This window comes from Lactuca sativa, chromosome 9 (genome assembly GCF_002870075.4).
Source record: "Lactuca sativa cultivar Salinas chromosome 9, Lsat_Salinas_v11, whole genome shotgun sequence".
Lineage (NCBI taxonomy): Eukaryota > Viridiplantae > Streptophyta > Magnoliopsida > Asterales > Asteraceae > Lactuca > Lactuca sativa.
Genome location: NC_056631.2, coordinates 60834932 through 60849371, shown reverse-complemented (window position 1 = coordinate 60849371; position 14440 = coordinate 60834932). Strand labels below are relative to the sequence as shown.

The window sequence follows — 14440 nt, the reverse complement described above, 5'->3', positions numbered from 1 at the left end:
TTCTAGATGAAACTCGGGACCCATAAAAGACCGAATCGCCCCTACCCTTTGGTTTTCGAGACCCCAAGCGAGTACTTTTAAACAAGGAGTTACAACTCTCCCCCACTTAAACTAGACTTCGTCCTCGAAGTCATGCATCACCATCCCCGACATACCAGGCTACCTGAGCATCACGACCACAAACCCGAGAATACCCCAGACCTCCTAAGACAATCAAAACCAACCCTCGCAGGGTTCTAGAATCCGAAGATGAACGATTTCCTTGCAACCTGATCACATCCGCTCCATCTGAAACCTAAAGTCTCGAGGTGGTCTGTCTCCCTGACAGCCTGCCCACAACGAATTATCCTTGAACTGATTCCACCAGAGTCCTGCCTAGATAGAATACTCCCACTCGTAATACGTTGAGGACTCTTAAAGAACAAAAGTCACCGACCAACTGCGACTACCGAATGACCTCTGAAGTCCCACATGCTCAGAAGTCCTACATGACCTCCAAAGGACACCTCGTCCGACAACAACTGCCCTGGCAATACCTCTTCTCTCAACTCCTTCAATCCTTGATCCATCCGATCATGACAGGCTGACAACCTGTAGCCACTGAACCTGACACAAAGATGAATGCTACTAGAACAACTTTAGTCTTACATCATACCCGACCTCCTTTGACCCGCCTTTCCTGGTTTCAACATGTTGTGGTCCTATCACTGATAGAACCATTCGAGGTACATCGTGACAGCTTGAGCTACCATTCAACCCAACCCATTCATTACCCTGGTATACTGCCTTTGATTCCCTTGGCATCCTTATGCTCCCGTATCCCATGACACGGAATCAAAATACTGAACTGATTATGCGTGAACCCCGATTCGGAGTCCTCTACGACACAGGTCGATATTCCGCCACTACCTCGCGGTCCATTCTGCATCATAACATCTGATTACCCTTACCTAACCGGTAAATAGACATCCTTAGCCGATCCCCAAGATTACCAGTTTTGCACTCGGTCCCACCTCCAGGTTCCCAAGCGATCAAATATCAGGACCACCCAGTCGTAGCTCTTCTGCGTTACGTACCGCTTATCCACAAATCCTGCAACTCAGTCCTCAACCCTTGCCTCAACAGTCTCTACCAATTTCATTATGAATTCTCATAACCACCTGGCTCGCCCACCGATATCCGATCGAATAATCATCTCAAATCCTGATTCCACCCAAGCTGTTGATTCCCCCTGACCTTATGAACTGGTCTAAGCCATCTGAACGAATCCGTGAATGCTGCAGCTACACCCGTAGACTTAGAACACTCTCGTCACAAACATGATCCTTGACCATAGCCCTATCGCTCATCTCTTAATCCGAGCGCACCTCAGCATTGAGCGCCCACGCAGTCTATCCTCCCAGCTGAAATCAAACACTGACTAGAACTCTACCTGGTTCCCTCCTCCAAATTCTGTTATATGGCGTTAAGAAGACGTGATCCAAACGTTGGGGAGTTTCCCAAACTCCCATCCCTTGTTATCCTATGCTCAGTTGGCCCCTAAGCCGCCTTTTCTCGCTCAATAGGATGTGAAATGCATCCTTGTCTCACACTTGCTTCCGTCCTGGATATCTGAAATATTCTCCCCCACTTAGATTCATCTAGGTCCGCTCGACACACAAGAAATGAAGGATTCTCTAAACCCTCTTCCAAACAACATGACTCCTGAAAACCACTAGCACTTCTCGAATCCCAACAATGCCAATGACTCTAGCTGCTCCAACTAATATCACTCATGCAGCACTCGCCATGCGGTCATCTACAATCTCTACCTCGAGCGGGAAACCAAGGTTCCCGGAGCATTCCAGAACTCCTTGCTAAGCATAGGTGACACGAACGATCGGATAGCACCCGAATCAAAACAAAACATGTACCAACATACCATTGACCGTAAAGGTCCTCATACAAGCATAATGTTCACACAATTCATATGAATAATAAAGAGCAGAGAATAATAGACACGTACCAGCCATAATGTATGGCGCTGCCTGAGCCTCCTCAGTGGTCAACTGAAATGCACGGCTCTTCACCGCTGGAGTATCCGCCTTGGCAGGGCGGTCATCAATAATCCTCATTGTTGCGGGTGTAGGTGCCGCCACTGCCCCTCCTCCTCCTAGCAACCTCGGACAGTTGACCCACTTATGGCTGGTCTGGTTGAAGTGAAAACAAATCAAGCCTTTTATGGGGCAGTCCCTGCTCAAGTGGCCCTGTTGGCCACATGCGTAGCATCCTGTGCCTATGATACGACAAGCTCCACCGTGCACCCTACTACACTTGGCACACCGGCCCTGACCCTGCTGACCCCTGCTGGAAGTGTCTGAGGTCTTAGGCTTCTTAGCCTGACCCCCCGCTACCTGCGTCTGCTCCGGCTTCCACTTAGTGCGGAAGTCCAATTCCATCTCCCGTTCCCGAGCCTTCTCTACCATCTCATTCAGAGTTTTGCACCCTGTAAAGCTCACAAACTCCTAGATATCATCCCACAGTATGGAATGATACCTCTTCCTCCGTATCTCTTCATTGGTGGCATACTGCGGAATCTACAACACTCGCTCTCGAAACTTGGAGGAGATCTCTGCCACAGTCTCGGTGGTCTGCTGTAAGTCATGAAACTCTCTCACAAGTCGTTGCACCTTAATAGCTGGAGCAAAATCCAAGTCGAATCGCCGAACAAACTCGTCCCATGTCATTTCAGCCACACCGGCTTCTCCCACCTGACTCGTAACCTCACCCCATCAATCCCGGACCCTGTCTCTCAGCATAAAAGAAGCAAATCCAACCTTTGCCGCATCCGGGAAAGAACTCGTGCGTTGGGCATTCTCGATATCCGCCACCCAGCGTCGGCTAACAATGGGGTCCCTAGCCCCGAAAAACTCTGGTGCCCCACATGCCTTGAACTCCCGGAACGAGGGAGTTCGGGCCCCAACCTGACCCGCAACAATCTCAGCCCTGAATGTCCTGAATCTCTCCTCCATAATCTCCAGCATGCCCTCCTTGACCGTCCCAAAAATGACTGGGGTAGTGTCAAGGATGCCCTTGGTAACCTCAGCTGCGATAAGCTCGCACAACCTCTCATTAATCACATCAGTAGTGTCGCCTGACCCTGCCCCGGATCCAGATCTCGATCTTGATCTCCCTACTCCAAATCGTGTCATCACCATGTTGAACTGTAATGTCATAAATCATAACGATCAGGATTTCCATATAAGGGATCTCCCCACACCAATCCTCCATGAAGTTGTCAGATCTAACACTGGTTAGGGTACAGGTCCTGTGCTTTCAGTAGTACGGGCCCAGTACTACCTTCCACACCTACCTGTACCTTTCCCCAATGTTCTACCTGATAACCCCAATTCGTCCCAAAACCAAACCATATTCCACAAACTACCACATACATCAATCTCAGGCTGTCCTAAGATTGGCTATACTCATATCAATTAGACCAATCATAACATGTTGCCTTTATGCATGCAAATTATACACAGAAAAGGATCAAATAGACTTTCGAATAAAAGATTCTACCCTAGGACCACAACCAGACAAGGAATAGGAAATAAGGCCAAATCAATCATTCTAAGCCTATAAGCTCCTGACCGTATATAATTTTAAAAGCATACACAGAGCAAGTTCCATACGATCATCAAAGCTCAAATATCAGAATAACATGGCTAGCACATTAGGGAACTACTTACTTGGCTCAGCTGATCGCACGCCTTGCACTCTCATCTTTTCCTTTCTTTCAAAAGATTTTTATGTCATTTGTTTTTAAAATAATTTTACCATTTCCTTAGTTTGAGTCCTGACACAACCGAGAGTATGCCCGAATCCCTCAAACCAAGGCTCTGATACCAACTTGTAACGACCCAATTTTCAAAGTAAAATTTTCATTTTTAGAGTAGTCACCCATAATTCCATACAGTAAGAAACCTAATTATAATTTTTTTCAAAACATAAGTCAAATACAACTTTTATTCTGAATACTAGAGTGTCCCATCAAACGCTTGTGAGAGAGTGCACGTCGTGCCATCACGCCTTTCCCTTGCCCTTGGGATCTAAAGTACCTGAAACCATAAACACACCTGTAAGCACGAAGCTTAGTGAGTTCCCCAGAGCATACCCCACACACAATCCACATAACATGCTAGCTATAAAAGCTATCTCTACCACATAACACATACCAATTAGCTATAAAGCTACCTCTACGACATAATGCATATCAATTAGGTATAAAAGCTACCTCTACCACATAACACATATCAATTAGCTATAAAGCTATCTCTACCATTCGCCACAAAGGCTATCTCTACCCTTAGCCATAAAGGCTATCTCTACCATTAACCTTGAAGGCTATCTCTACCATTAGCCCTGAAGGCTATCTCTACCACTAGCTGTAAAAGCTTTCTCTACCACATATCAATGCATAACAGTGCCAAACACCTCTACACATCAAGTATACCAACTATCATAAAATGGGCCGGCCTTGGTGCCTTAGACCCATTGGTATGGTGAGAAAACTCACCTCGAATGCAGAAGCTTCCTGAAGAAATCCTTAACTGCTACCCCACCCACTTCCTGAACCATCAATACCGATCAATATACCTAATTAACAACTGGGCCCCATACCATAATCCTTAATCCATGCATGGGGTAAAATGACCATTTTACCCCTGGCCCAATATGATCCAAACTAAGGCCCAAATCTCAAAACAAAACCCAAAGCTAGGTAGGCTTTCCAAGACCACTAGTGGTCCACTAATGGCCCAATTTGCTCAATTGGGCCCAATACATCTAATGGGCCTTAGCCGAAGGCTAAACATATTCTTGGCCTAAATTATCTGACTTCGGATGGCCCACTAAGGCCTAAAAACCAAAAGTATGGCCCAAACTGTGGTCCAATAACACAAGGCCCAACTGATAGAGTACGTGGGGCGTACATCTACATACGCTAAGCGTACTGTCTAAGTGGTGTGTACGATGGTCGTACCTTCACATACACTTAGCGTAAATCCCCCTATTAATTCCATTTCTCATTAAGTGCTTAACACTTCAATTCAGAAGCTACAATCATAGATCCTGGTTCTTTTCCACGTCTTAATCCATTAAGTCACTGACGTGGTGATTTTACTTGGCCCAAACAAGCCCAAAATCCAAAAATTATGTTCTACTTTCATGAAAAGGGCTAGATCTCTTGCATGAACCCATTAAGACATTCAAGATGGAAACTTTCCTGCTTATGGGACCCTTTTAGCTCTGAGGGTGGTAACCTTAAGCTCACAAACGAGATTTCACCATAAAGGTCCATTCTTGGGACCAAAATGACTCTAAAACCAAACTAAACTAGATCTAAGAATTCTTAGGTAAAGTTATGAACTTTATACCTCTAAAGAGTCCCAAAGGATGATCCTATCCTAGATTTATGAGCTCCAACTTTCCAAGTTCTTCCTTGCCAACTACTTCTTTTCCTCTTCCAAGCTTAGACCACCAAAATGAGCTTCTTAAGGTTAAAACCACACAAGAACAAAGGGATGAGGCGTTCTAGTGTATCTCTGAGGTTGGGGGACTGATAAGGAGGCTAGGGTTTGAGCCATTAAGTTCTTTATATAGTGGTTGGCCTCAAATTAGGGTTTCTGGACACTGAACGTACGTGGGCGTACGCCAAAAACACCTGCGACCATTTCCTTGTTATACGCTGAGCGTAACCCAGCTTACGTTAGGCGTACTCACGCGCCTTCCACTTTGCATGCATGGTCCTTCCTTGTCATTTATTTCCATTAGGGGCTAAAAATTGACAATAACTTCAAAGTGTCATAACTCCTTCATTTTAAGTCCGTTTCCGACGAACTTTACATCCACAAAGAGGTGGAGGGAAGCCCTACGCTCCCATCGACACTTCCAAGTCTAAAACCTTCTAGATGAAACTCGGGACCCATAAAAGACCGAATCGCCCCTACCCTTTGGTTTTCGAGACCCTTTTAGCTCTGAGGGTGGCAACCCTAAGCTCACAAACGAGATTTCACCATAAAGGTCCATTCTTGGGACCAAAATGACTCCAAAACCAAACTACACTAGATCTAAGCATTCTTAGGTAAAGTTTTGAACTTTATACCTCCAAAGAGTCCCAAAGGATGATGCTTTCCCAGATCTATGAGCTCCAACTCCCCAAGTTCTTCCTTGCCAACTTCTTCTTTTCCTCTTCCAAGCTTACACCACCAAAATGAGCTTCTTAAAGTTAAAACCACACAAGAACAAGGGGATGTGGCGTTCTAGGGTATCTCTGAGGTTGGGGGACAGATAAAGAGGCTAGGGTTTGAGCCATTAAGTTCTTTATATAGTGGTTGGCCCTAAAATTAGGGTTTCTGGACGCTGGGCGTACGCTAAAAACACCCGCGACCATTTCCTTTTTATACGTTGAGTGTAACCCAGCCTACGCTGGGTGTACTCACGCGCCTTCCACTTTGTGTGCTTGGTCCTTCCTTGTCATTTATTTCCATTAGGGCTAAAAATTGACAATAACTTCAAAGTGTCATAACTCCTTTATTCTAAGTCCATTTCTGACGATCTTTACATCCACGAAGAGGTGGCGGGAAGCCCTACCCTCCCATCGACACTTCCAAGTCTAAAACCTTCCGAGACCCCAACCGAGTACTTTCAAACAGGGTGTTACACTTCAGCTCCAAGCTGGATCGCTCCGGAGCCTACATCATAAGCTGGACCATTCCCTTGGGCCTACCGTATTAACTGGACCACCCATGTATCTTGACCTTCTGTACAAAGTAGGATTGCCTCATACCCACAACACATGTTGACATATACAAATATAACCAATAGTTAGCCGGTGTGAGTAATCATACAAATCTATCAGTCTATCATATCACCATTACATACATGTAATCATACAGATCTACCAGAGTAACATATAACCAACATAGGATCATCTTATATATCAGGATACATAACCTAGTGGGTCGGCATTGGTGCCTTCGATCCACAAGTACAGTGAGGAAAACTAACCTCAACCAGCTATTAGAGAAAACATGAGCTAGAGCTGTTGACCTCCGAACTCCTCACACTATCAATTCACCAAAGCAACATTAAGTCAACCAAGGTAAAAACCTCCAACCAACAAGTCCTTAGACTAAGACTAATTTTTCTAACTGAAAAATACCATTTTCCCTTCCTGAGACCTATCCTAACAGTTAACCAAAAGTCAATAAGTCAAACGTCAAAGGCCAGTATACAGACCGAGTACGCCCTACATACTCTAGCTTTACACCCTGCGTAGAATGTTACTTGGCTTTTACGAGAAAATATAGGGCTACGTGTTGCGTACCCATATGTACACCCTGCATACTCACATTAAAGTCAAACTTCTCATTAAGTGCTTAATATAGAAAGACATCACTTCCAACTCTCTGATCTGGTCTAAATCAATTTCCTAAGTGATAATGTTCCAAACTTTATGCACTTGCATGACTTATTAGAGTTCAAGAACAAACCTTAATCCTATAACATCTTTCAAGGATCTCAAACTCTTGCATGGAGGGTTGTATATGGCCAAGACACCATTTTGTGACTTAATACCCCTTAAATATCTCTGAAAATACACTCAACAAAGTCTAGAATCATTCATACTCAAAGAGACCAAAGTAATCGGATAAAATGACATAAATTCAACATCTAAGCTAGATCTATCAACGGAGGAATAAAGGTACAAACATTATACCTTTTGGAGATGAATGAGTGAGAAGAGCTTCCAGATCCAAGCTTGGTTCAATCTTTCAAGCATGACCACCGCCTTCTTCTTTCTTCAAAGGCAGCCACAAACACACTTTTAATCTCATAATGCACTAATATGGGGTTAGGGTTTCAATGGAATAATTTGGAGAAATAGATCCTGAGAATGGAAGAGGCTTATGAAGGTTAAGGTGCTTAAATAGGGCTCAAAAACCCAAATTTAAGGTTTGGACTTTGGCCGAATACATCCTGCGTACTCCTATCTATGCCCCCATATAGTTCATTAAAGGCCCATGCACATTTTCCTTTTCTATGCAACTTGTAGAGGCTATCTACGCCCAACGTAGATCAAAACTCCATACTTACACATAACAAATATACAAAGGAATTACCTGCAAGGACTGGGTGTTACAGTACAATCTTTGATCTACAAGAAACTCGTAAGAGAGAAGCGAGACATTTTGTGAAATTCCAGAATGCAAAAGCAGGATGAAGGCACCTTCATGGAAATCGAACTGTCATTCATGCATCAGCGTTAGGTGAAAGTGAGGAAAAAATGGCGTAAAGGAGAAGAAGATGAAAAGGCGTTTAGATAAAAAAAAAAGGGGGGGGGGGGGTATCCTGGTTATTTTAATTGTTTTTTTACTTAAAAAGGTATAATTAAAATATACATGTGGACTCTAGGTGGCTATTCTCACATCAACATTAGATGCTTGATTAGTGAAACCTGGAAATTTGGGTTATATAACTCTTTTTAACAGGCCAGTTGTAAGTTTACTGGTATACACTTCATAAAAAAAAAACTTTAGTGACCATTTAAAATAAAATACAAGTTTATTGTGCTATAATGAAATTACCTAGGGGTGTCGAACGGGTAAAATTTTCGGGTTTCGGGTAGAACGGGTATTTCTTTAAGAAAATAATACCTGATACTCGACCTATATTATAATTCGGGTTTTTGGGTTTCGGGTATTTGTGTTTGAGGTCGGGTTGGGTAATTATCGGGTATACCCGAAAATTTCTTAAATAACACTTATTGATAATTATTTATTTTTTTTTATTTTTATATGTTGGTTGGTTTAATAAAGAATTGGGTAGGAAATACTTCATATAATTAACAAGTACATATATAATAACAATACAAATCATTATAATATGCTATGTACTTTTTTAATTCAATTCCGTGCGATAGTGAGAAACTAAGAATTGTGATGACGGTTCAGGACTTCAGCTTCAGCGTCGTATTCTCTTTGCAAGTTTGCGTCGACTGTTGAGTCGTCATTCATAAGAAAGAAACGAATGGAAAACTCGAAATATCATTATTCTCGAGAGGAACATTGTAGATGATATTAGTATTTACTCATTTAATTGGATTAAGATTATATAAATCTAAGTTGCAGGCTTGATTTGTCTATTTTGTTAATATAGACCTAGCAGTTTAATACACGAATACACGAATTCCTGTGTGATACGATACGATACAAATACATTTTGAAAATGTGATAAAACTTATTTCTTTTTGTGTCTTCATGTCGTGTCAAATTCGTGTCTAACACCGGAATACAACACAAATTGCCAGATCTAGGTGCATGTCTCCCATTTACAATGTTTTCTTGTAAGTTGATTTGAACTCCTTATGTCTTTGGGTTTTTCTGCTAATGATATTTGCTTTCCAAAAGAAAAAAAAAAAGTTTAATTCAAAATTACAAAGCGTGGTTTCTATATTCCGGGGATCTAAATACATTTTCAAAATTAAGTTGCCAAAACCCATAGCAAATGCCATTGGTTTCCTGAACTTTGGTTAGATCCTAATCTATTTAAGTCAAATTTCTAATACAAAATAAATATAAAAAACCCTAAAATTAATAATCATCTTCTTTCCCAGTTCATCAAGAACAGAAATCTGCATAAGAAGCACCTAAAAACCTCAATTTGTGTGCATGGTACTCATGTGATACAAGCAAATCTTCACTATGTATCGTTCCAAACCGTGAATGTGGGAGCGCCGCCATTAGCCACCACAAGGTTGGCGGTTCTTGCTGGAAGCGTTGGTATGGCAGTCGGCACCCAACCTCCAAAACCGGATCCCTGGTGTTGGTAATACAAGTTTCCATCACCATCATGTGACGAGTCAGCAGTAGTTGCAGTAGCCATAATCTGGTTCATATAACCCCCACCACCATATCCCACAACCTGGTGATCACCTCCTCCGCCACTGCTATAACTATGTTCCATTGAAGATGAATCCAAGTTCATGAGATTATGGAGCACCGAAGAGTTGGGTGCAGGTTGGAAAAACTGATGAATCTGTTGAAGGTCTTGGAAACTTTGACCATCGGGTTCCTGTTGTTCTTGTTTGCACCATAATCGTTGTTGGTTCGAGACGTTATAGTGTTGTGGATAGTGCATGCTAAACGGTTGCGCCTGTGCTTGAGCCAGGGCTTGGTGGTGGTAGTTAATGGAGCTCGGCCATGTCATGGTGCCATAACTGTTGAGTCCCTCGTGGGTCAGTTGGGTGGTCAAGTGATCATCTTTTGCAGCCCGAAGTAACTCAGTGGCAGCGGCTTGTTCTGCATCCTTGAGACGTTTAGCTGCACCACCAACCGGTAAGGTGGTGCTTTCAAGTATGCATTTAACGTCGTATCTGTTGATTTCAAAGTTTGTGACTGCATTCAGTCCACGGAATTTGATGGCAGCAATGTCATAAGCCTCAGCAGCTTCTTCCTGTGTACCTGTTAACAGATATAAAAACACGAATTACATGAAATTATCCATTGTATATATATCTAGATATGAATTGTAAGGAAAGAAAAAGATTTAATTACCAAAAGTTCCCAAGTAAAGATCTTTGTTCCCTGCAACTCTTCCAATTCTTGCTTGCCATCTTCCATGTTGATGGTGTCTGCATGTATGTTTCAGATTAATTTCGTTATAAACCAATCAAGTCTTCTTTAAAAAGTATATATCATGAGTACTTAATCAAACCAATTGCATAATTAATAAGACACAATTTAAATTGCCAATGATACATCACAATGAACAAACACCAGAAACTTGTCTCATCAAGTTGGCCGGATATTGTATGGAAAGTTGCTCAAGGTTAACTATAATTAACTCGTAACTAATTCAAAAAGTTCTCATTCAATCCTCTTCAACCTTGCAAAAGTTTCAATCTAAAACACATTTTAAATCGTCTTCCAGCCCACTCATATTATTAGCTCCAACGTTAATTAAGATTCCTATTGTTTATTGATTTATGTACAAAAAAGGAAATCTTCCAAAATATATTCTGACTCCTGTTGGTAAATGGCATGTGCAAACTGGTATTTGTTGGTCCCATGTAATCACATATGTCAATATAGCAATTTATAGCATGCAAAAACTATTTAAATGTTTTTTAATAAATAAATATATTTATGATTTAGGTACTACGTTAAGTTTTCTTGAAAACCATCTAATTTTCATTTATTTGCTTAATATTATGTACTTGATTTATTCTTTGCTTCAGCTTTAACAAGGTAAATGGTGATAATAAACTAATTTAATTAAAAAAGTGAGCAAAACGAGGAGCAAATAGTATATTTAAAACTAAACCAAATTATATTTAAATGCTTATAATATAAAATATAAATTAAATATTTCTAATTATTTTTCTTACCCATCCTCCTAGCATAATGACAAATATAATAAAAAAAATATTAATTTATTAAATATAATAAATATCACAATTTTAAATGTATAAGAAGATAGTAAAAGAAAAAACTTAATAGATATAAGTGTCCCAATGGTAAATTATAGGAGGATAATAAAATGTATAGAAAGATGATAAGAGAAAAAAAATAGAATAATATTTGATTCTCTATAAAATAATATGATTTCAAAATTTATTATTATTTTGATGATATAATATGATTGAATTTAAAAATATATATATTTATAAAATACTAGTTATGGCATGTTGGCCATAGATACCATTCCGACATCATAGAAACAATATTTATTTTGACTTATATATTATTCTAACTTGTTATGCATTTTTGCTTAGTTATTTGCTTAATTAGGAGTTATTACTTGATGTAAAAAGATTTGGGTTAGAAAGTTTTTCAAAACTTATTATTATAAAATGTTATTTCAGACATGTAATTTGTAGTATATTAAAACATTTGGCTCATTTGACATGCAATAACACCAAATTTAATACTATGTTCTAAATTAATATCATACTCTTTAATTTTACGTATATATCTATGAATTTTAGTACCATGGCACAAAATGTACCTTGTCACACCTCTATAGATGGAAGCACCTCGAGAAAAACCGCTACTTTTCCTGCATGAATTAACAAAAAAATATATCACATGATATATACATATATCATATATGTGTAATTTATATAACCGATAACTTGCTTTGCACTACGCACCTTCTAAGTGATGCTACGTATTCTTGTCTAGTCATGTGTTTCATCTCCTCGATCTCCTTCTCATAGTTGCTAATCTACACGTTTTTACGATGCCAAATTAATTAAAATCACATTCATATCGGCCAATTGATTTCGGTCTTCAGACACAATTCCATTATAAACGGAATTGAAGTTTGTGAGAGGAAACAAACAATATTTTATGTTGCAGTTTCAAAAACTGTCCTTAAGATATGAAAGAAATCAATTTTAAACTTATTTTAAATACAAAATAAAAAAATTTAAAATGGATTCTAGCATGTATAAAATATTACAAACATGAACAAAAACAAATAAATGAAACTATGAAGCTTACAGGGAAATTTGTCGTAGTTGTGGTACCCCAATATTTCAATGCAGCTAAATCATAAGCTCTTGCTGCCTTATCTTCTTTGTCGTAACCACCTACATTAACACAAAATCGATATCATGAGATCTACACAAGAAAATGAGAAACACCTTTCCTGGTAATTAATTATACTTACCCAAATAAACTGCAAGAATATTGAATCAAATCCCAGTTGAATCATTTATTAATCCATGCGAAAAAAAGAGAAGAAACCAAATAAATTAAGTTAGTAGATGAATTTATTAATCAATTAATTCAAAAAGCATATTTAAAAGTATTTCTTTTTAATTTATATATAATTAATTACCTTGTCTTCCTTTGCGAACTTGTCCTTCTCTTCTGCAACTATTGTCCCATAAATGAGCCTCGTATCTCCCCGTCCATCTGTGTCTGCACTACCCAAAACCTAAATACTTTTAGAGTAAAAATAGTAATAAAACAACGAAAATAAAATGGGAATTTATAGAAATATCAAAAAATGATATATTAATATTAATATTAGTTGAATAATAAATGAATGTGACCTTGTGACACCACGGTAAATGGAAGTTCTTTGTCCAAACGTATCGATTGATTTTCGGGGCACCGCTTCCGTCGTCACACCGCCGCTTTCACTACCTATGGTGGTTGCCACCTCCATTTGCTGCCGTTTATTATCGGAAGAAGAACTGTCTCCACCGCCACTGACAACAAACCCACCAGTATCACCGGTGCTCATGGATAAAGATAGCTCGTTGCTTCTACCACAACCAGTAAAACCACCTGTCACTGCCGTCCCTGTCCCGCTGTCGTTTTCTTGATTAAGCGGTGATCTTGTGGTGGTGGTGTTTTGATTAGATGGAGTTGGGTTATTTCTGAGCCAGTTCTTTATCATCGAAAGACCAATACTACTGTTATTGTTCATGTTGTTGCTTCCTCTGGTGGTATCGTGTGTGGTGGTTGTTACCTCTGTCACCGCCGCTTGAGGCGGGAGTTGCATAGTGGAGTACATATAATCTCCGCCATTACCAACACTTAGAAAATTTTCGAACTTTGGAGGTTGTATTTCAGAGTTTTCACCGTTGCATGAACCACCACCGGCCATTAAAACCGACAACTCCGAGCTCCCTTTCATGTTCCAATCTGTGTTTTCACCATAAAAAACAATCCAAAACTTTATTTCTGTTTTCTAGGGTTTTTTTATTTCTTCAAGATGAACAAAACCCTATAAAAATCTTGTTAAAAAATAACAAACTAATTACCATGGTGATTATGATAAGGTTGAAGTATGCCATACGGAGGATGGAGGTTGAGAGAAGGTATGGTGGAGTGAACGGCGGTGGAACCAAGATCGAAGCATTCACTACCGGTGCCGGAAATGTCATCAGAGTTGAAGTTATCAACAATAGATGTTTGTGAATCAACCATTTGTTGCTGATCTTGAGGTGAGAGTGAGAACCCTAACCAGTTGTTCATGGATGCTGCCATGAAAACAGTAATTAAAAGGCTTTTGATTTGTATTTAATGGTGGGATGATGAGTTCATGCACACAGATGGATTAATGGATGATCAGAAGATGAATGTTTGAGGTTTGAATCAAAAGAAAGAGAGAATATGAAGGGTCTATGAAAGAGAAGAAAACCCAAAGAGAAAAATCAATTGAAACACCCCTTGTTCATACTATATACTTGTTTGTTCTCCAAGAGTACCTAGATACAATGAACTTTTATATCTTTTATAATTATAATCGGTATTGGAATTAGAAACTCTATGCGAAAATGACAAATCTTTATACTGGGAACTAAAAAAAATAAGTAATTATGTTTTTATTCTAAAATTTTTAAATATCATTATTAGTTACGTAAATTGGTAAGAAAACGACA

The 14440-nt window shown here is 39.7% G+C and overlaps 1 protein-coding gene across 1 annotated transcript; it reads right to left on the bottom strand.

Moving 5' to 3' along the window:
* Positions 1-9470: 9470 nt before the first annotated feature.
* LOC111903040 (AP2-like ethylene-responsive transcription factor AIL1) lies at positions 9471-14239 on the bottom strand. Its single transcript, XM_023898837.3, has 9 exons — positions 13820-14239; positions 13103-13700; positions 12886-12968; positions 12715-12723; positions 12546-12634; positions 12194-12267; positions 12049-12099; positions 10596-10672; positions 9471-10502 (listed from the first exon to the last, which is right to left on the bottom strand). Exons 1-9 carry the CDS (start codon positions 14043-14045, stop codon positions 9742-9744), a joined length of 1968 nt encoding a protein of 655 aa, XP_023754605.1. The 5' UTR covers positions 14046-14239; the 3' UTR covers positions 9471-9741.
* Positions 14240-14440: the final 201 nt, after the last annotated feature.

What these genes read in the sequence shown, in the direction of transcription:
- LOC111903040 (XM_023898837.3), bottom strand. Translation starts at nt 14,045, where the DNA reads ATGGCAGCATCCATGAACAACTGGTTAGGGTTCTCACTCTCACCTCAA. An exon ending in ATTTACCGTGGTGTCACAAG is followed by an intron (nt 12,969 to 13,102) that starts GTCACATTCATT and finishes TGGGTAGTGCAG; the next exon opens with ACACAGATGGACGGGGAGAT. An exon ending in ATCTATAGAGGTGTGACAAG is followed by an intron (nt 10,673 to 12,048) that starts GTACATTTTGTG and finishes ACATACATGCAG; the next exon opens with ACACCATCAACATGGAAGAT.